Raw genomic sequence first — 22,043 nt, forward strand, 5'->3', positions numbered from 1 at the left:
AATCACTTTCCTCTCTTCCTACACGTACACATGCCTTACATCCTCGATAAAAACTTTTCACTGCTTCTAACAACTTGCCTCCCACACCATATATTCTTAATACCTTCCACAGAGCATCTCTATCAACTCTATCATATGCCTTCTCCAGATCCATAAATGCTACATACAAATCCATTTGCTTTTCTAAGTATTACTCACATACATTCTTCAAAGCAAACACCTGATCCACACATCCTCTACAACTCCTGAAACCACACTGCTCTTCCCCAATCTGATGCTCTGTACATGCCTTCACCCTCTCAATCAATACCCTCTCATATAATTTACCAGGAATACTCAACAAACTTATACCTCTGTAATTGGAGCACTTACTCTTATCCCCTTTGCCTTTGTACAATGGCAGTATGCACGCATTCCGCCAATCCTCAGGCACCTCACCATGAGTCATACATACATTAAATAACCTTACCAACCAGTCAACAATAAATTCCACTGCAATACCATCCAAACCTGCTGCCTTGCCGGCTTTCATCTACCGCAAAGCTTTTAATACCTCTTCTCTGTTTACCAAATCATTTTCCCTAACCCTCTCACTTTGGACACCACATCGACCAAAACACCCTATATCTGCCACTCTATCATCAATCACATTCAACAAACCTTCAAAATACTCACTCCATCTCCTTCTCACATCACCCCTACTTGTTATCACCTCCCCATTTGCTCCCTTGTCTTACGCACTTTATTTACCTCCTTCCAGAACATCTTTTTATTCTCCCTAAAATTTAATGATACTCTCTCACCCCAACTCTCAATATATATATATATATATATATATATATATATATATATATATATATATATATATATATATATATATATAATAGTGGTTCCAACAATGTTGTATGGTTGCGAGGCGTGGGCTATGGATAGAGTTGTGCGCAGGAGGATGGATGTGCTGGAAATGAGATGTTTGAGGACAATGTGTGGTGTGAGGTGGTTTGATCGAGTAAGTAACGTAAGGGGAAGAGAGATGTGTGGAAATAAAAAGAGCGTGGTTGAGAGAGCAGAAGAGGGTGTTTTGAAATGGTTTGGGCACATGGAGAGAATGAGTGAGGAAAGATTGACCAAGAGGATATATGTGTCGGAGGTGGAGGGAACGAGGAGAAGAGGGAGACCAAATTGGAGGTGGAAAGATGGAGTGAAAAAGATTTTGTGTGATCGGGGCCTCAACATGCAGGAGGGTGAAAGGAGGGCAAGGAATAGAGTGAACTGGAGCGATGTGGTATACCGGGGTTGTCGTGCTGTCAGTGGATTGAATCAGGGCATGTGAAGCGTCTGGGGTAAACCATGGAAAGCTGTGTAGGTATGTATATTTGCGTGTGTGGACGTATGTATTTACATGTGTATGGGGGTGGGTTGGGCCATTTCTTTCGTCTGTTTCCTTGCGCTACCTCGCAAACGCGGGAGACAGCTACAAAGCAAAAAAAAAAAAAATATATATATATATATATATATATATATATATATATATATATATATATATATATATATATATATATATACATATATATATATATATATGTATATATATATATATATATATATATATATATATATATATATATATATATATATATATATATATATATATATTTCGGGCATTATTGCGTGGCAGCTAGAGACTGAGTGTGAACGAATGGGGCCTTTGTTGTCTTTTCCTAGTGCTACCAGGCACACATGAGGAGGGAGGGGGAAGGTATTCCATGTGTGGCGAGGTGGCGATGGGAGTGAATGGGGGCAGTGTGAATTGTGTGCATGGGTATATATGTATGTGTCTGTGTATGTATATATATGTGTACATTGAGATGTATAGGTATGTATATTTGCGTGTGTGGACGTGTGTGTGTATACATTGTGTATGGGGGTGGGTTGGGCCATTTCTTTCGTCTGTTTCCTTGCGCTACCTCGCAAACGCGGGAGACAGCGACAAAGCAAAATAAATAAATAATATATATATATATATATATATATATATATATATATATATATATATATATATATATATATTTTTTTTTTTTTTTCTTTTAAACTATTCGCCATTTCCCGCGTTAGCGAGGTAGCGTTAAGAACAGAGGACTGGGCCTTTGTGGAATATCCTCACCTGGCCCCCCTGTGTTCCTTCTTTTGGAAAAATTAAAAAAAAACGAGAGGGGAGGATTTCTAGCCCCCCGCTCCCTCCCCTTTTAGTCGCCTTCTACGACACGCAGGGAATACGTGGGAAGTATTCTTAATCCCCTATCCCCAGGGATAATATATATATATATATATATATATATATATATATATATATATATATATATATATATATATATATATACTTCCCACGTATACCCTGCGTGTCGTAGAAGGCGACTAAAAGTAGAGGGAGCGGGGGGGCTGGAAATCCTCCTCTCTTTTTTTTTTTTTTTAACTTTCCAAGAGAAGGAACAGAGAAGGGGGCCAGGTGAGGATATTTCCTTAGAGGCCCAGTCCTCTGTTCTTAACGCTACCTCGCAAAAGCGGGAAATGGCGAATAGTTTGAAAGAAAGAAAGAAAGATTCTATATATATATATATATATATATATATATATATATATATATATATATATATATATATATATTATTTTTTTTATTATTTTGCTTTGTCGCTGTCTCCCGCGTTAGCGAGGTTGCGCAAGGAAACAGACGAAAGAATGGCCCAACCCGCCCAAATACACATGTATATACATACATGTCCACACACGCACAATATACATACCTATACATCTCAATGTACACATATATATACACACACAGACATATACATATATACACATGTACATAATTCATAATGTCGGCCTTTATTTCTTCCCATCGCCACCTCGCCTCACATGGAATAACAACCCCCTCCCCCCTCATGTGTGCGAGGTACCGCTAGGAAAAACACCAAAGGCCCCATTCGTTCACACTCAGTCTCTAGCTGTCATGTAATAATGCTCCGAAACCACAACTCCCTTTCCACATCCAGGCCCCAAACACTTTGCATGGTTTACCCCACACGCTTCACATGCCCTGGTTCAATCCAATGACAGCACGTCGACCCCGGTATACCACATCGTTTCAATTCACTCTATTCCTTGCACGCCTTTCGCCCTCCTGCATGTTCAGGCCCCGATCACTCAAAATCTTTTTCGCTCCATCTTTCCACCTCCAATTTGGTCTCCCACTTCTCCTCGTTCCCTCCACCTCTGACACATATATCCTCTTGGTTAATCTTTCCCCACTCATTCTCTCCATGTGTCCAAACCATTTCAAAACACCCTCTTCTTCTGTCTCAACCACACTCTTTTTATTTCCACACATCTCTCTCACCCTTACATTTCTTACTCGATCAAACCACCTCACACCACACATTGTCCTCAAACATCTCATTTGCAGCACATCCACCCTCCTGCGCACAACTCTATCCACAGCCCACGCCTCGCAACCATACGACATTGTTGGAACCACTATTCCTTCAAACATACCCATTTTTGCTTTCCGAGATAATGTTCTCGACTTCCAAACATTCTTCAAGGCTCCCAGAATTTTCGCCCCCTCCCCCACCCTATGATTCACTTCCGCTTCCATGGTTCCATCCGCTGCCAGATCCACTCCCAGATATCTAAAACACTTCACTTCCTCCAGCTTTTCTCCATTCAAACTTACCTCCCAATTGACTTGACCCTTAACCCTACATTTACTCTTAACTTTCTTCTTTCACACACTTTACGAAACTCAATCACCAGCTTCTGCAGTTTCTTACATGAATTAGCCACCAACGCTGTATCATCAGCGAACAACAACTGACTCATATATATATATATATATATATATATATATATATATATATATATATATATATATATATATATATATATATATATTTTTTTTTTTTTTTTGCTTTGTCGCTGTCTCCCGCGTTTGCGAGGTAGCGTAAGGAAACAGACGAAAGAAATGGCCCAACCCACCCCCATACACATGTATATACATACACGTCCACACACGCAAATATACACACCTACACAGCTTTCCATGGTTTACCCCAGACGCTTCACATGCCCTGATTCAATCCACTGACAGCACGTCAACCCCGGTATACCACATCGCTCCAATTCACTCTATTCCTTGCCCTCCTTTCACCCTCCTGCATGTTCAGGCCCCGATCACACAAAATCTTTTTCACTCCATCTTTCCACCTCCAATTTGGTCTCCCTCTTCTCCTCGTTCCCTCCACCTCCGACACATATATCCTCTTGGTCAATCTTTCCTCACTCATTCTCTCCATGTGCCCAAACCATTTCAAAACACCCTCTTCTGCTCTCTCAACCACGCTCTTTCTATTTCCACACATCTCTCTCACCCTTACGTTACTTACTCGATCAAACCACCTCACACCACACATTGTCCTCAAACATCTCATTTCCAGCACATCCATCCTCCTGCGCACAACTCTATCCATAGCCCACGCCTCGCAACCATACAACATTGTTGGAACCACTATTCCTTCAAACATACCCATTTTTGCTTTCCGAGATAATGTTCTCGACTTCCACACATTCTTCAAGGCTCCCAGAATTTTCGCCCCCTCCCCCACCCTATGATCCACTTCCGCTTCCATGGTTCCATCCGCTGCCAGATCCACTCCCAGATATCTAAAACACTTCACTTCCTCCAGTTTTTTCCATTCAAACTCACCTCCCAATTGACATGACCCTCAACCCTACTGTACCTAATAACCTTGCTCTTATTCACATTTACTCTTAACTTTCTTCTTTCACACTCTTTACCAAACTCAGTCACCAGCTTCTGCAGTTTCTCACATGAATCAGCCACCAGCGCTGTATCATCAGCGAACAACAACTGACTCACTTCCCAAGCTCTCTCATCCCCAACAGACCTCATACTTCCCCCTCTTTCCAAAACTCTTGCATTCACCTCCCTAACAACCCCATCCATAAACAAATTAAACAACCATGGAGACATCACACACCCCTGCCGCAAACCTACATATATATATATATATATATATATATATATATATATATATATATATATATATATATATATATATGGGATAGGGGAGAAAGAATACTTCCCACGCATTCCTCACGTGTCGTAGAAGGCGACTAAAGGGGACGGGAGCGGGGGACCAGAAACCCTCCCCTCCTTGTATTTTAACTTTCTAAAAGGGGAAACAAAAGAAGGAGTCTCGCGGGGAGTGCTCATCCTCCTCGAAGGCTCAGATTGGGGAGTCTAAATGTGTGTGGATGTAACCAAGATGAGAAAAACGAGAGATAGGTGGTATGTTTGAGGAGAGGAACCTGGATGTTTTGGCTCTGAGTGAAACGAAGCTCAAGGGTAAAGGGGAAGAGTGGTTTGGGAAAGTCTTGGGAGTAAAGTCAGGGGTTAGTGAGAGGACAAGAGCAAGGGAAGGAGTAGCACTCCTCCTAAAACAGGAGTTGTGGGAGTATGTGATAGAGTGTAAGAAAGTAAACTCTAGATTGATATGGGTAAAACTGAAAGTTGATGGAGAGAGATGGGCGATTATTGGTGCATATGCACCTGGGCATGAGAAGAAAGATCATGAGAGGCAAGTGTTTTGGGAGCAGCTGAATGAGTGTGTCAGTGGTTTTGATGCACAAGACCGGGTTATAGTGATGGGTGATTTGAATGCAAAGGTGAGTAATGTGGCAGTTGAGGGAATGATTGGTATACATGGGGTAGTTCAGTGTTGTGAATTGAAATGGTGAAGAATGGTGATTGGGAATACCTGGTTTAAAAAGCGAGATATACATAAGTATACGTATGTAAGTAGGAAAGATGGCCAGAGAGCGTTATTGGGTTACGTGTTAATTGATAGGCGCGCGAAAGAGAGACTTTTGGATGTTAATGTGCTGAGAGGTGCATCTGGAGGGATGTCTGATCATTATCTTGTGGAGGCGAAGGTGAAGATTTGTAGGGGTTTTCAGAAAAGAAGAGAGAATGTTGGGGTGAAGAGAGTGGTGAGAGTAAGTGAGCTTGGGAAGGAGACTTGTGTGAGGAAGTACCAGGAGAGACTGAGTACAGAATGGAAAAAGGTGAGAACAAAGGAGGTAAGGGGAGTGGGGGAGGAATGGGATGTATTTAGGGAAACAGTGATGTCTTGCGCAAAAGATGCTTGTGGCATGAAAAGCGTGGGAGGTGGGTTGATTAGAAAGGGTAGTAAGTGGTGGGATGAAGAAGTAAGATTATTAGTAACATCCAAGAGAGATGCATTTGGACGATTTTTGCAGGGAAAAAATGCAAATGAGTGGGAGATGTATAAAAGAAAGAGGCAGGAGGTGAAGAGAAAGGTGCAAGAGGTGAAAAAGAGGGCAAATGAGAGTTGGGGTGAGAGAGTATCATTAAATCTTAGGAGAATAAAAAGATGTTTTGGAAGGAGGTAAATAAAGTGCGTAAGACAAGGGAGCAAATGGGAACTTCAGTGAAGGGGGCTAATGGGGAGGTGATAACAAGTAGGGGTGATGTGAGAAGGAGATGGAGTGAGTATTTTGAAGGTTTGTTGAATGTGTTTGATGATAGAGTGGCAGATATAGGGTGTTTTGGTCGAGGTGGTGTGCAAAGTGAGAGGGTTAGGGAAAATGATTCGATAAACAGAGAAGGGGTAGTAAAAGCTTAGCGGAAGATGAAAGCCGGCAAGGCAGCGTGTTTGGATGGTATTGCAGTGGAATTTATTAAAAAAGGGGGTGACTGTATTGTTGACTGGTTGGTAAGGTTATTTAATGTATGTATGATTCATGGTGAGGTGCCTGAGGATTGGCAGAATGCTTGAATAGTGCCATTGTACAAAGGCAAAGGGGATAAGAGTGAGTGCTCAAATTACAGAGGTATAAGTTTGTTGAGTATTCCTGGTAGATTATATGGAAGGGTATTGATTGAGAGGGTGAAGGCATGTACAGAGCATCAGATTGGGGAGAGCAGTGTGGTTTCAGAAGTGACAGAGGATGTGTGGATCTGGTGTTTGCTTTGAAGAATGTATGTGAGAAATACTTAGAAAAGCAAATGGATTTGTATGTAGCATTCATGGATCTGGAGAAGGCATTTGATAAGAGTTGATAGAGATGCTCTGTGGAAGGTATTAAGAATATATGGTGTGGGAGGCAAGTTGTTAGAAGCAGTGAAAAGTTTTTATTGAGGCTGTAAGGCATGTGTACGTGTAGGAAGAGAGGAAAGTGATTGGTTCTCAGTGAATATAGGTTTGCGGCAGGGGTGTGTGATGTCTCCATGGTTGTTTAATTTGTTTATGGATGGGGTTGTTAGGGAGGTGAATGCAAGAGTTTTGGAAAGAGGGGCAAGTATGCAGTCTGTTGTGGATGAGAGAGCTTGGGAAGTGAGTCAGTTGTTGTTCGCTGATGATACAGCGCTGGTGGCTGATTCATGTGAGAAACTGCAGAAGCTGGTGACTGAGTTTGGTAAAGTGTGTGAGAGAAGAAAGTTAAGATTAAATGTGAATAAGAGCAAGGTTATTAGGTACAGTAGGGTTGAGGGTCAAGTCAATTGGAAGGTAAGTTTGAATGGAGAAAAACTGGAGGAAGTAAAGTGTTTTAGATATCTGAGAGTGGGTTTGGCAGCGGATGGAACCATGGAAGCGAAAGTGAATCATAGGGTGGGGGAGGGGGCGAAAATTCTGGGAGCCATGAAGAATGTTTGGAAGTCGAGAACATTATTTCGGAAAGCAAAAATGGGTATGTTTGAAGGAATAGTGGTTCCAACAATGTTGTATGGCTGCGAGGTGTAGGCTATGGATAGAGTTGTGCGCTGGAGGGTGTATGTGCCGGAAATGAGATGTTTGAGTAGAATATGTGGTGTGAGGTGTTTTGATCGAGTAAGTAATGTAAGGGTAAGAGAGGTGTGTGGAAATAAAAAGAGTGTGGTTGAGAGAGCAGAAGAGGGTGTTTTGAAATGGTTTGGTCACATGGAGAGAATGAGTCAAGAAAGATTGACAAAGAGGATATATGTGTCAGAGGTGGAGGGAACGAGGAGAAGTGGGAGACCAAATTGGAGGTCGAAAGATGGAGTGAAAAAGATTTTGAGTGATCGGGGCCTGAACATGCAGGAGGGTGAAAGGCGTGCAAGGAATAGAGTGAATTGGAACGATGTGGTATACCGGGGTCGACGTGCTGTCAATGGATTTAACCAGGGCATGTGAAGCGTCTGGGGTAAGCCATGGAAAGTTCTGTGGGGCCTGGATGTGGAAAGGGAGCTGTGGTTTCGGTGCATTATTACATGACAACTAGAGACTGAGTGTGAACGAATGGGGCCTTTGGTGTCTTTTCCTAGCGGTACCTCGCACACATGAGGGGGGAGGGGGTTGTTATTCCATGTGTGGCGAGGTGGCGATGGGAACAAATAAAGGCAGACAGTATGAATTATGTACATGTGTATATATGTATATGTCTGTGTGTGTATATGTATGTGTACATTGAGATGTATAGGTATGTATATTTGCGTGTGTGGACGTGTATGTATATACATGTATATGTGGGCGGGTTGGGTCATTTTTTCGTCTGTTTCCTTGCGCTACCTCGCTAACGCGGGAGACAGCGACATAGCAAAATAAAAATAAATAAATAATAACTATACAAACATGTCTGGGAGATTCAAACTTTATGGTTAACAAATTAGTGAGTCTTTGGTTGACCCTTTCTCTATTTGTAATTAAGAATCAGGCTAGTTTTTCAAGTTTGGTCCTATGTTATTAGCCTCAGAGGAAAGCCAATTGATTGAGAACTTGTTTTAAGTACACGATTGATTACTTATGTATGAACTTTGCTCAAATGTTTTCTTTTATCATTATATTTTCCCCCAACCAGGATAATGATGATGAGGATCCTGATGGCAGTCACGATGGTGACGGTTCTGATGGGAGTGATGATTCTTCACTTTATGCATTAGTAAGTAATTAGTATCATAGAAGTCTAAGCTGGGTACCTGAGGAAATAACCCCGTACCAAAAAATACTACAGATTTCTCCTTCAGTGATTCGGTGAGATAATTCTTCTAAATCTATCCAGACATGAACAAAACTCTGGTTTCTATAGTTTCTTCTGTTTAATGGTGTGGGTCCTGTAGGTTTCAGGTTTCACCATATTTTTGTGACTGTCACTATAATGGTTGTTTATCTATCACAAAGGCAGCTTTCTCTCAAGGTTGTATCGGAAATTAGAAGTTCTCCCACCGTCTGAAACGTTGTAGTACATCGTCAACCACAATGTCAGATCGTCTGCATACATGTTAGGAACCGGATATTACGATGAAAAGTCCACTTGGTCTTGAAAGGAATATATTATGCTTAACATTATTCCCATTGCTCCCCCCCCCCCCAAAAAAAAATAAAATAAAATAAAATAAATAAAATAAAAAAAATAAATAAAACAATCACAGACAGAAATGCCTAGTTTGTGCTACTATTTTCATATTTCTTACAGGATGCTCCTCAAAAGATGAACGTCATTACAACCACGAAGATAAACAGAGGACCGAATATATACAAGATGGACACCGTCCCCCGAGGTTACGTCAGCATCATCAACTACAAAAATTTTCATGACCCTCCGCTGACACGCAATGGCTCCGAGCAAGATGTCAAAAACCTTAAGAGGTTATTCACTCAAATGGGTTACAAAGTAGGTCAAAAGACGGATTTAACAGAAGATGAGACTATGCATTACCTCCGATCTCTAAGAAGGAACCGTGATCTTGAGTCACTAGGCTGCCTGGTTATGTTTATTATGAGTCACGGCATCGGAAAAGAAACATTTATCACCAAAGACATGAGGCATGTGTCAACCCAGAATATAATAAGTCTTTTCCATAATGATGAGTGTCCTATGCTCAAAGGTAAACCCAAGCTTTTTTTTTTCCATTTCTGTCGAGGTGACTATCATGAGCAGCAAGAGAGTCCGAAAGTCAAGCGACCCCGTCGTACGGAAGCTGAAATCCAGACTGAATTCGTGTTGAAAAAGACGCCTCCAAGAGATATCTGGTGTGTTTACTCAACAACCGATGGATTTTATGCCTTAAGACACCAAAAGTTCGGATCGCCCTTTTCTGTGGCTTGGTACCATACACTATCACAGCATGCACATGAGAACGATCTAGGCAAATTAGAGACTCTCTTTTGTGATATAAGCAATAAAACCCATTGTACGACCGTCTCCGAATTTAAGAAATTTGATTTTAAAGAGTTTTACTTCAATCCAACGGATACTCTTTAAAAGAAAAATCATTAAGAAAGGATACCCACCCGATTTCTGTATTTGATACTGAAATTCTTTCATTTAGTCCATAAGTACTTCTAGCATCCCAAGGCACAACATGCCTATGAAATGTTACTACAACAGAGGAAAGGGAAAATATGCTGGAGGTATTTGCTGAGAGACGGATTCTGAACGTCATTTCTTTAGAGATTCCTAGAACAGTCTTAATGAAGTGAAGAAAAAAAATCTTACGTTATATTTATATTGTTAGTATAAATCTGCAAGGCCTATTGCAAAAAGAAAATCACAATCAATGACAAATACAATAAGCAGAGGGGGTTGGGGGAAAGTGAATATGCAAATTATTAAACTAATTGATCAGGGCATCTGAGTGCCATTGGAACTCTTCCATGAAATGGGCAGGGTGAAGGCAGAAGTGCCCGAGAGGGATATCTCGGTTAGTCCTGGTGTGACGTCGAGTCAGTTAACAGAGTGCTCCTGCCACCAGCCTCTGAAATCCTTGCCTAGCCCGAGGAGCGGAAGGACAGACATCCATGGTAATCCCGGTGAGTCCTGCATTGTGGTGTTAAGAAAGAACGTGCTTGGTGAGGCGAGGCTCCTTCTCTGTAGGTAGGCTGTAACTAGTAGGTAGGGTGTCAAAAAAGGGGATACTGATGACCTATACTTTAACAGGGTCTTTGTTATGGTGAAATACTTTCAGTAAGGGGTGCCAGTGACATACTGAGGACGTGCATGACCTGGCGGGTGTAGTAGTCAGCTAGGGAAAGTAACATACAACATTACGTAGACAAACCTCCACCAGATGAACACTGGGACACGGATAGTCCAGACGAGTTGATAGCGTTCAACGAAGTTATACGCCATGAAATAACCTGCCATAGTAACCTCTCATATGCTATGAAGTAACCTCTCACACCAGAGGCCTATAATATGTAGGTTAGCATATCATTATCATGCTGTGTGCCTTGAGTGATTGTATACTGGTTAAGGACTACCCCACTCTAATCTTTAATTGCTTTTCGTATCTTTCCTATGTTTCTTCTCTCATCCAGTCACTTTTATACCGTAAGGCTAACCTCACTGGTTCTTACTGGAAGTATTGATGTCTTTAGTATATTTCATTAGTTTTAGTGGAATTTATTAAAAAAGGGGGTGACTGTATTATTGACTGGTTGGTAAGGTTATTTAATGCATGTATGACTCATGGTGAGGTGCCTGAGGATTGGCGGAATGCGTGCATAGTGCCATTGTACAAAGGCAAAGGGGATAAGAGTGAGTGCTCAAATTACAGAGGTATAAGTTTGTTGAGTATTCCTGGTAAATTATATGGGAGGATATTGATTGAGAGGGTGAAGGCATGTACAGAGCATCAGATTGGGGAAGAGCAGTGTGGTTTCAGAAGTGGTAGAGGATGTGTGGATCAGGTGTTTGCTTTGAAGAATGTATGTGAGTAATACGTAGAAAAGCAAATGGATTTGTATGTAGCATTTATGGATCTGGAGAAGGCATATGATGAGTTGATAGAGATGCTCTGTGGAAGGTATTAAGAATATATGGTGTGGGAGGCAAGTTGTTAGAAGCAGTGAAAAGTTTTTATCGAGGATGTAAGGCATGTGTACGTGTAGGAAGAGAGGAAAGTGATTGGTTCTCAGTGAATGTAGGTTTGCGGCAGGGGTGTGTGATGTCTCCATGGTTGTTTAATTTGTTTATGGATGGGGTTGTTAGGGAGGTGAATGTAAGAGTTTTGGAAAGAGGGGCAAGTATGAAGTCTGTTGGGGATGAGAGAGCTTGGGAAGTGAGTCAGTTGTTGTTCGCTGATGATACAGCGCTGGTGGCTGATTCATGTGAGAAACTGCAGAAGCTGGTGACTGAGTTTGGTAAAGTGTGTGAAAGAAGAAAGTTAAGATTAAATGTGAATAAGAGCAAGGTAATTAGGTACAGTAGGGTTGAGGGTCAAGTCAATTGGGAGGTAAGTTTAAATGGAGAAAAACTGGAGGAAGTAAAGTGTTTTAGATATCTGGGAGTGGATCTGGCAGCGGGTGGAACCATGGAAGCGGAAGTGGATCATAGGGTGGGAGAGGGGGCGAAAATCCTGGGAGCCTTGAAGAATGTGTGGAAGTCGAGAACATTATCTCGGAAAGCAAAAATGGGTATGTTTGAAGGAATAGTGGTTCCAACAATGTTGTATGGTTGCGAGGCGTGGGCTATGGATAGAGTTGTGCGCAGGAGGATGGATGTGCTGGGAATGAGATGTTTGAGGACAATGTGTGGTGTGAGGTGGTTTGATCGAGTAAGTAACGTAAGGGTAAGAGAGACGTGTGGGAATAAAAAGAGCGTGGTTGAGAGAGCAGAAGAGGGTGTTTTGAAATGGTTTGGGCACATGGAGAGAATGAGTGAGGAAAGATTGACCAAGAGGATATATGTGTCGGAGGTGGAGGGAACGAGGAGAAGTGGGAGACCAAATTGGAGGTGGAAAGATGGAGTGAAAAAGATTTTGTGTGATCGGGGCCTGAACATGCAGGAGGGTGAAAGGAGGGAAAGGAACAGAGTGAATTGGAGCGATGTGGTATACCGGGGTTGACGTGCTGTCAGTGGATTGAATTAGGGCATGTGAAGCGTCTGGGGTAAACCATGGAAAGCTGTGTAGGTATGTATATTTGCGTGTGTGGACGAATGTATATACATGTGTATGGGGGTGGGTTGGGCCATTTCTTTCGTCTGTTTCCTTGCGCTACCTCGCAAACGCGGGAGACAGCGACAAAGCAAGAAAAAAAAAATTAGTTTTATCCACGTATACTTATAAGGATGATTATACTGTATGACCAGCCTCTTTGGTTCCTACTGGCGGTATGGTGACCATTTATGTTCCGAGTATGGAAAATTACTCTTATCCATGTATCATGATTCGGTATGATTACTGTATTTACATAGACATTAAATGTTCTAGAGAATGTATGTGGCCTTTCCCTAGCCTACTGGGAGGGAGTGCTTCTCAACCCTGAGAATTCTCAGACCAATTGGGTCATCATTATATATATATATATATATATATATATATATATATATATATATATATATATATATATATCCCTGAGGATAGGGGATTAAGAATACTTCCCACGTATTCCCTGCGTGTCGTAGAAGGCGACTAAAAGGGGAGGGAGCGGGGGGCTGGAAATCCTCCCCTCTCGTTTTTTTTTTAATTTTCCAAAAGAAGGAACAGAGGGGGCCAGGTGAGGATATTCCAAAAAAGGCCCAGTCCTCTGTTCTTAGCGCTACCTCGCAAACACGGGAAATAGCGAATAGTTTAAAAGAAAAAAGAAGATATATATATTTATATATATATATATATATATATATATATATATATATATATATATATATATATATATATATATATATTCATTTTATTTATTTTGCTTTTTCGCTGTCTCCCGCGTTTTCGAGGTAGCGCAAGGAAACAGACGAAAGAAATGGCCAAACCCACCCCCATACACATGTATATACATACACGTCCACACACGCAAATATACATACCTATACATCTCAATGTACACATATATATAAACACACAGACGCATACTTATATACCCATGCACACAATTCACAGTCTGCCTTTATTCATTCCCATCGCCACCTCGCCACACATGGAATACCATCCCCCTCCCCCCTCATGTGTGCGAGGTAGCGCTAGGAAAAGACAACAAAGGCCCCATTCGTTCACACTCAGTCTCTAGCTGTCATGCAATAATATATATATATATATATATATATATATATATATATATATATATATATATATATATATATATATATATATATATTTTTTTTTTTTTTTCTTTTTTTTTTTACTAAGGCTATGAGCCCCCTTGTTTTGAGGGTTTGATTGGCTAGAGTCCATTTGCCAATAATTATTGGTTCTATTGCTATCTAGTTAGCTTGAGTTTAGACTCTTTTTTCCTCTTCATTTTTCCGTCCCTTGCACTCTCTCTCTCTCCCTCTCGTCTGCCACCAGTGCTGTGTCATCGGCAAAAAGAAACTAACACTTACCAGGCTCTCTCACCCCTTACAAACTGAATACTCGCCCTTCTCTCCTAGACCCTTTCATTTTCTTCCATCACCACCCCTTCCACAAACAAATTAAAAGGCCATGATAATATCACATACCCCTGTTACAGACCCAACTTCACAGGGAGCCACAGCCTCCTCTCTTTCTACTACTCTACACTTATGATAAAGACTGCTTGTAGCAGCTTTCCTCCCACACCACATATTCGTTATATTTGTAAGACCTTCCACGAAGCATCTCTATCAACCTTATCATTTATGTTTGTAAGACCTTCCACAAAGCTTCTCCATCACCCTTATCATAAGCTTTCTCCAGATTCATAAATGCCATGTATACATCATGTTAAAGTATTTCTTACATTCTTTAAAGCAAACACCTGATTCACACATCCTCTACCACTCCTAAAACCACACTGTTCCACCCTAGTGTGATACTTTGTACATTTCACCCTCTCAATCACCACTCTTCCATACAACTTGAAAAGTTCGTACAATCAAAAAACTTATACCTCTGCCTTTCGAAGAAGCTCCTATGTCATTCTCGCTTTTATACTGTGACACTAATTGCATTTCGCCAATCCTCAGGCACGTAACACTGAAAATCCTAACTAACCAATGAAAACTCGAGTCACCCCCATCGCTTTAAAAATTCAACTGCATTACCATCCACTCCAGCCGCCATGCCACATTTCATATTACGCAAGTCTTTCACCACATCGCCTCTCTTCAGCAAACCACTTTCCAAGACTCTCTCACTTCACATACCTCCAAGACCCAAACACTCTACATATGCCACCCTTTCATCAAATTCTACAATCCTTCAAAATACTGTATTTCCTCCTCACTATCTGTTAGCACTATCATTTGCCCCCTTCACCGATGTTCTCATTTGTATCTTGTTTTTCCTCACGTTATTAACCTCCTTTAAAACATTTTTGTTTTCTCCCAGAGTTTGCTCATACTCACTTATCCCACTCTCAATTCCCCTAGTTCTTCAGCCTCTGCACCTTCCTCTTGACTTCTTGCCTATGCCCTTGTACATCTCCCAAACATTCGCACTCAATCACATAAGTCATATGAATAGTTTGCAGGTCTTTTTCTTTGAATCATCCATATGTCTTTCAACTCCTTCCACACAAATCTGTGAATCTCAGATATCATCCACTATTATAACCAGCCTCGAAGGAACCTAATAGTCTGTTGCTGTTCGTATTCCTCTCTACATAAAGTCAGTAATCAACAAGAAAAATCTATCAGTACGATTCAAAACGGCTCAGTTATCGATACAGTTACCACCAACAGATCAACAATTCACAATCCCTGCTGTTACTGCAGCGCAGGCGGTGACAGATGCAACATGAAACAGTTCCTAAAATAAGGTATTACGCCTGAGCGTCATTATCGTGCGAGTTTGAACTGCCAAGTCTCCAGTAGTTGCACTACCAGCAGCAGTAGTCTACTAGATCGAGTACCTTTTCGACCAATGGTGCTGGAGAGTGTCCCTTAAAGAAAAGGTGTATAGTGTTCTTATTCTGTTCTTCAAACCTCTGTGGCTCCAATGTGACAAAGACCTCAGTAGCTTCACGTTGATAAAGGCCTTTCTAGCTCCACTGTGACAAAGGCCTTTATACCTCTACTGATACTGAACATGAGCTCCACTGTGATAAAGTCTTCTAAAGCTCTTCTGTGATATAGACCTCTGTAGCTCCACTATGATAAAGACTTCTGTAGCTCCACTGTGATAATAACGTCTGCAGCTCCAATGTGATAGAGATATCATACAGAACTCTGCAGCTTCTCTGTGATAAAGATCTCTGTAGCTCCATTGTGATAAAGACCTCTAGCTCCACTGTGACAAAAACCTATGAAGCTCCATTGTGATAAAAATCATCTTTAGCTTTACTGTGATAAACATATCTGCACCTCTATTGTGATAAAGACCGATGTATCTTCGCTGTGAAAAAGACCTCTGTAGCTCCACTGTGATAAAGGATGCTGTGGCTCCACTGTGATAATGATCTCTGTAACTCCACAATGAAGACACTTCTGCAGCTCTACTGTGATGAAGACCTTAGTAACCAATAAGATAAAGATAACTTTAGCTTTACTGTGATAAAGACCTATCTAGCTTCACAATGATAAAGGTATCTGTAGCTCCACTCTGGAAAAAGATCTCCGTAGCCCACTGCAATAAAGCCCCTTGTGATAAAGACCTCTGTGGCTCCAAATTGATAAAGCTTTCTGTGTCTCCACTTTGGGAAAGACCTCTGTAGCCTACTGTTATAAAGACTTCTGTAGCTCCGCTGTGATAAAAAAAAAAAAAAACCTCTATAACTACGCTGTGATAAAGACCTATATAGCCCAGTGAGAAAGACCTCTCTAGCTCCAGTGTGATAAACACCACCATAGCTCCACTGTGAAAAAGAGCACATTATCTCCACTGTGATAGAGACCTCTAACGCCACAGTAATAAGGACCTCTGTTGCTCCATTTTACTAATGAACTCTTATCTCAACTGCGATAAAGATTCCATAGCTCCATCGTGATGAAGATATCTGTAGCTCTCCTGTGATAAGGATTTCTGTAGCTCCACCGTAATAAAGACATTTGCAGCTCCACTGTCGTAAAGATCTCTGTAGCTCCACTGTCATAAAGACCACTACAGCTCCACCTTGATAAAGACCTTTGTTGCTCCGCTGCGATGAAAACCCTGTAGCTCTACTTTGATAAAAGACCTTTGTGCTTTACTGTGATAAATGCCTCTGTAGCTCCACTGTGGTAAAGATCTTTGTAGCTCTATCATGATAAAGACCTTAGTAACCCCACTATGTTAAAGACTATTGTAGCTCCACTGTGATGAAGACCACTGTAGCTCTACTGTGACGAAGAACACTGTAGCTTCACTTTGATGAAGACCAATGTAGCTCCACTGTGATGAAGACTAGCTCCACTTTGATGAAGACCACTGTAGCTCCACTATGGAGACCACTGTAGCTTCACTGTGAAGAAGACCAGTGTAGCTCCACTTTGATGAAGACCACTGTAGCTCCAATGCGAAGACCATTGTAGCTTTATTGTGATGAAGACCCCTGTAGCTCCACTGTGATAAAGACTACTGTAGCTCCACTGTAATGAAAACCACTGTAGCTCCACTGTGATAAAGACTACTGTAGCTCCACTGTAACTCCACTGTGATGAAGACCACTAAATCCACTGTGATGAAGACCACTGCAACTCCACTTTGATGAAGACCACTGCAGCTCCACTGGGATGAAGACCACTGCAGCTCCACTGTGATGAAGACTACTGTAGCTCCACTGTAATGAAGACCACTGTAGCTCCACTGTGATGAAGACCACTGTAACTGTAGCTCCACTGTGATGAAGACCACTGTAGCTCCACTGAGATGAAGGCCACTGCAGCTCCACTGAGATGAAGGCCACTGCAGCTCCACTGTGATGAAGACCACTATTGCTCCACTGTGATGAAGACCCCTGCAGCTCCACTGTGATGAAGACCACTGTAGCTCCAGTGAGATAAAGATCTCTTGGGTTCTACTGTGACACATGAAGACGTTGATTTCCACCTCTTGGACGCATGTATGTGTACGTCACGAGAACACGACGTTGCGACCCTTGAGCACGACATAACGACCCTTAGGTATTATGGGAGTGGCCTTGTTCTCTAGCGTCGTGCTACCGTATTCAAGCGGAGGAGGTTAATAGCGTTGGCCGCGGTTCTTCGTCTCTTCTTATATTCACAGTCCGGATAATGGTTCGGGAACCCTTTCCTCTGGTCTCTAAAACTGGTGTCATCCAAAGAGTCTGCTCAAGGAGGCTCTCCTCCTAAGAGAGCATCCACGTGCCGGGGTCTCCCGAAGACTGCTCCCAAAGCTTCGTACCCTCGAGTCTGGTCAGCTGGGAGCTCTGTGGTGGCCCTCTGCCACAGAGGATGGGGCTTACTCTCTCTCTCTCTCTCTCTCTCTCTCTCTCTCTCGAGAGAGAGAGAGAGAGAGAGAGAGAGAGAGAGAGAGAGAGAGTTGGCGAAGTTGGGAAGGATGTAGATGAGAATGAATACACTGGTCATGGGAGAAAAGATAAACGATGATGGAAGCTGTGGGTGGGAGGCTTTGTGCCGGAGCACAGCAGTACAGGAACAGGAGGGTAGCATGCCAGCAAACCAGAACAGCCGAGTTAGAGGTTTGCGTCCGGACAGTTCTTACGAACGATGTGAAACATTCGGGAGTCGCGAGAGTCTCCCGTGACCGGAGACGATGCTACAGCGTGGAGTAGGCGAGGTCCGGTAACACCTCAGGGATATAACCCCATTGGAACTAAGCAAGGAAAGGTAATCCGCTGGCCTGAGACATGTCCGTTAAAGGTCTTTATCATTCGCAGCGGGACGTTGCACTCCTCTCCCGAATGAAAAGAAGGAAGCTTTCTGTTTCTCCCGAAATATGTTTCATGACAGGTACAGTCTAATCTGACGCTTCTGAAGTAAACTGATAAAGCTAATCAATAGCTTAGGTTGACCAGAGCCCACGCCGCAGTAGGGCCAACTCTGCTCCATTACCGTCGAGACGAAAAGAATGCCGGCCGGTCAGCGCTAGAGACAAGGACAATAACAGTATGGGAGTCTGAGAGCGGGGTCAGCAGAGAACGAGTGCTGGTAAGAGAAGCGACAACCGTCAGGCCAGCAGGTTATCTAACCCCAAATGACCGCTGACACCCATCGCAGGTTCTCAATAACAGGTCCGGTAAGGCGAGACCTCCTCCAGTATCACAGTAACTCCATACAGGTTAACAAGAGTGAGTTCCAGTCTTCATATGGTCACACATGCTATGGTGTTAGGGCTCTCTCTCTCTCTCTCTCTCTCTCTCTCTCTCTACATACTTGGTCGCCCTTTACCGCGTTAGAGAGGTAGCGCTAGGAACAAACGGAGAATGGCTTCATTCCCCATTATCCATTCTCTAGCTGTCATGTGTAATGCAAAATAACCACAGCTCCTTATCCCGTGGTTTCCCCTGGCTGCTTCATAGCAATGCCATGGTTCATTCCACTGATGATAGCAAGTCGCTCCCTGTTTACCACTTCGCTCCAATGACCTCAGAACAGGGACGGTTGAACCGTAGACTGTATGAAGAATCAGTCATGGAGTAAATGGGGATAAATGCTTCCATTTCCACAACAATAACCTCTGCTATGCGGTTGGCGAAGACAAAAGCATCATCACATAAGAGACAGTAATCTACACTCGCAAAGTCAGAGAAGTTACCAAAGTTATTCCAGTCAGCTTTGTTCAGGTGCCAGTATTTACGCTTAGAAGGGGCTGCTGGAGGGGTAGGTGCCGTTAGAATAAATACATTTATGAAAGTGTGATCAAATGAAGCAACTGAGAGCGAGACTGTGTATTCACAGCGATGTGGATCAGAGGTGAAAAACAAATCCAGAATATTAGGAGAGTGGTCACAGCGGTCAGATATATGGGTAGTGTGGGAGATAATTTGCTCTAAATCATTGAGAATGGAGAACGTGAGGGTTTCGATCCCTCCACCATCCGTATGGGAGGAGTTCAACCCCTCCCTATGGTGAACTTTGAAATGCCTGAGGTAGAGGATCTCGGCTTGCAGGTGAGAGGATGTCACAGTCTCATGTCAGGAGTTTAGATAGTCGAAGAAGGATATAAAGATATAAAATTTTTAGAATTAGGAGAGTAACAGGCGAAAGAGGAAAAGTGTGGTAGTAGGAAGACAGACCTTGAGCCACAAAAAATTCATATATATATATATATATATATATATATATATATATATATATATATATATATATATATATATATATATAGTGTTTGTCTTATAATCGTGCCTCAGGAATCTCTTGTATCTTTACGGAGCTCCCGTATCGCTCAGGAAGCCAGTTACGTCCAGTGGACGGGACCATTGGTCATATAATGTATTGAGTGTGTGTGTATGTGTGTGTGTGTGTGTGTGCCTCAGTGTCTGTGTGGAGAGAGAGAGAGAGAGAGAGAGAGAGTGCTGGTCAAATGAGCAATAGGTGTTCAGTAATTATTATTGCAGTTGCATCGCAAGCATGAAAGGTCCTCAGATATGATGAATAGATGTGTGTAAAATCGCTGCGATGGGTAGAAGCTGAGAGGAGACATTGTAATCTTATATGTCTGGGTAGTGTGGTTTCAAATGGTTGTATGTCTGATGGTGGAGTGGTGTTGAAGACTGACTTGTCGGGTTATTTCTGTCCGAGTGTTTCGTCAAGATTGTGTTCAATGTGTGTGTGGCTGGAGGTCTGTTAATGTAGGATGCTGAAGTGTGAGGTGAGGCCAGTGCAAGCTCATATTTCTACCTAAGGATAGTGGTTGGTTATTCAAGGTGCTGTTTGGATGGGAGGAGGTGCTGCAGAGATATGAATGCTTAGTATACTGAGGCACAAGTCTATCTGGAAAATCTTCGTTTCACTGTGTAGGTGTTGTTTCGTTGGCTTACCTCGAAAATTCCAAAGTTCTATGTTGGAGTTCCTCGGGAACCTGCTCTTTCTGCAACACTTTTAAATCTCTCCCTGCAAGACCTCACAGTCCCATCACACAGACGACAGACTTGGCAGTCCTCACAACATACAGACGACCTCACAGTCACAAGTAACACTACATAACGCTGCTAGAAATCTGGCTCGCATGAAGAGGAAAGTCTGCATCACCAAAGAAGTCTGTCATCCCCCTTTTGACCCAACAGATATGAATCCATCTTGCCTCGCTCCGATCATCCAGTATGGTCAACCACTTCCACTCGACAGAACCCCAGCCATACTGGACACTACATAAGAAACACGTGACATTCACTCTCCATGACCAAATCATCGACGCAAAGACCACAAACTAATCAGACGCCTTCACAGCATACAGTGGTACCACTTTTTGACAAGGAAAAGAATCCCTTCGTAACCTCAGGTGACGATTCATCCGCTCAGCAACCTAAACTGCGCCTAATCTACTTGGTCATGCAACACATCAAGGGGAATTATATCATAACAAAGAACGTAAAACAGATAACTCAGAAGTCACCGGCTGATTCTCAACCAAAAGGTTCATCACATGTACAGAAAAAAAAAAAAGGAATCCAGTGCAATTTCACCTCAGTATGCTCAGCACTCACTACTTTGCACCAGCATTAGTTCTTTCTCCTCCAAACTGCCCCATAACTAACCGCCAATTCCAGAATAAAAACAGAGGGAGCATACCCCCCCCTCCCCCTAGAGGGAGGAGGAAAATCCCCCCCCCCCCCCTCGCTCATAACACTTCACAAACATATCCTCACACATTCCATCTTCCCCCACATCACGATACAGACAAAACACATAACACACCTTAATGACCCGACAGGAACTGAACATCCTCCCTCCCAGCTCAGCATGACACAGTTCCCCACTAACTATACGCCCCGTGTGTGAGATATAAGAGTAAGCCTTTGTCGTTCTTGTGTTCTGGTCACCACGCACACTTCACTGCATGATCACGAATCCATGCAGTTTACCACGCCTCACGATCCCTCAACTTCAGGATACAACGTCAACACAGAAGACTCCACCGCTCTCCTGTGCCTTTCTCGACAGAAATCCACACACACACACACACACACACA

At 42.5% G+C, this 22,043-nt stretch overlaps 1 protein-coding gene across 2 annotated transcripts in view; it reads left to right on the top strand.

Annotated features, from left to right (window-relative positions):
* The window catches only part of LOC139754655 (uncharacterized), a 160,834-nt gene extending 148,605 nt beyond the window's left edge, over window positions 1-12,229 (top strand). The window contains exons 8-9 of one of the 2 annotated variants that reach the window (XM_071672186.1): window positions 8,917-8,997; window positions 9,532-12,229. In XM_071672186.1, coding sequence (XP_071528287.1) covers window positions 8,917-8,997; window positions 9,532-10,320 — 870 coding nt within the window. In that variant the 3' untranslated portion in view covers window positions 10,321-12,229. The remainder of the gene's footprint in view (window positions 1-8,916; window positions 8,998-9,531) is intronic. The other variant, XM_071672187.1, reaches the window with a different exon arrangement.
* The last annotated feature ends 9,814 nt before the right edge of the window (window positions 12,230-22,043 follow it).

Source organism: Panulirus ornatus, chromosome 17 (assembly GCF_036320965.1).
Source record: "Panulirus ornatus isolate Po-2019 chromosome 17, ASM3632096v1, whole genome shotgun sequence".
Taxonomy (NCBI): Eukaryota; Metazoa; Arthropoda; class Malacostraca; order Decapoda; family Palinuridae; genus Panulirus; species Panulirus ornatus.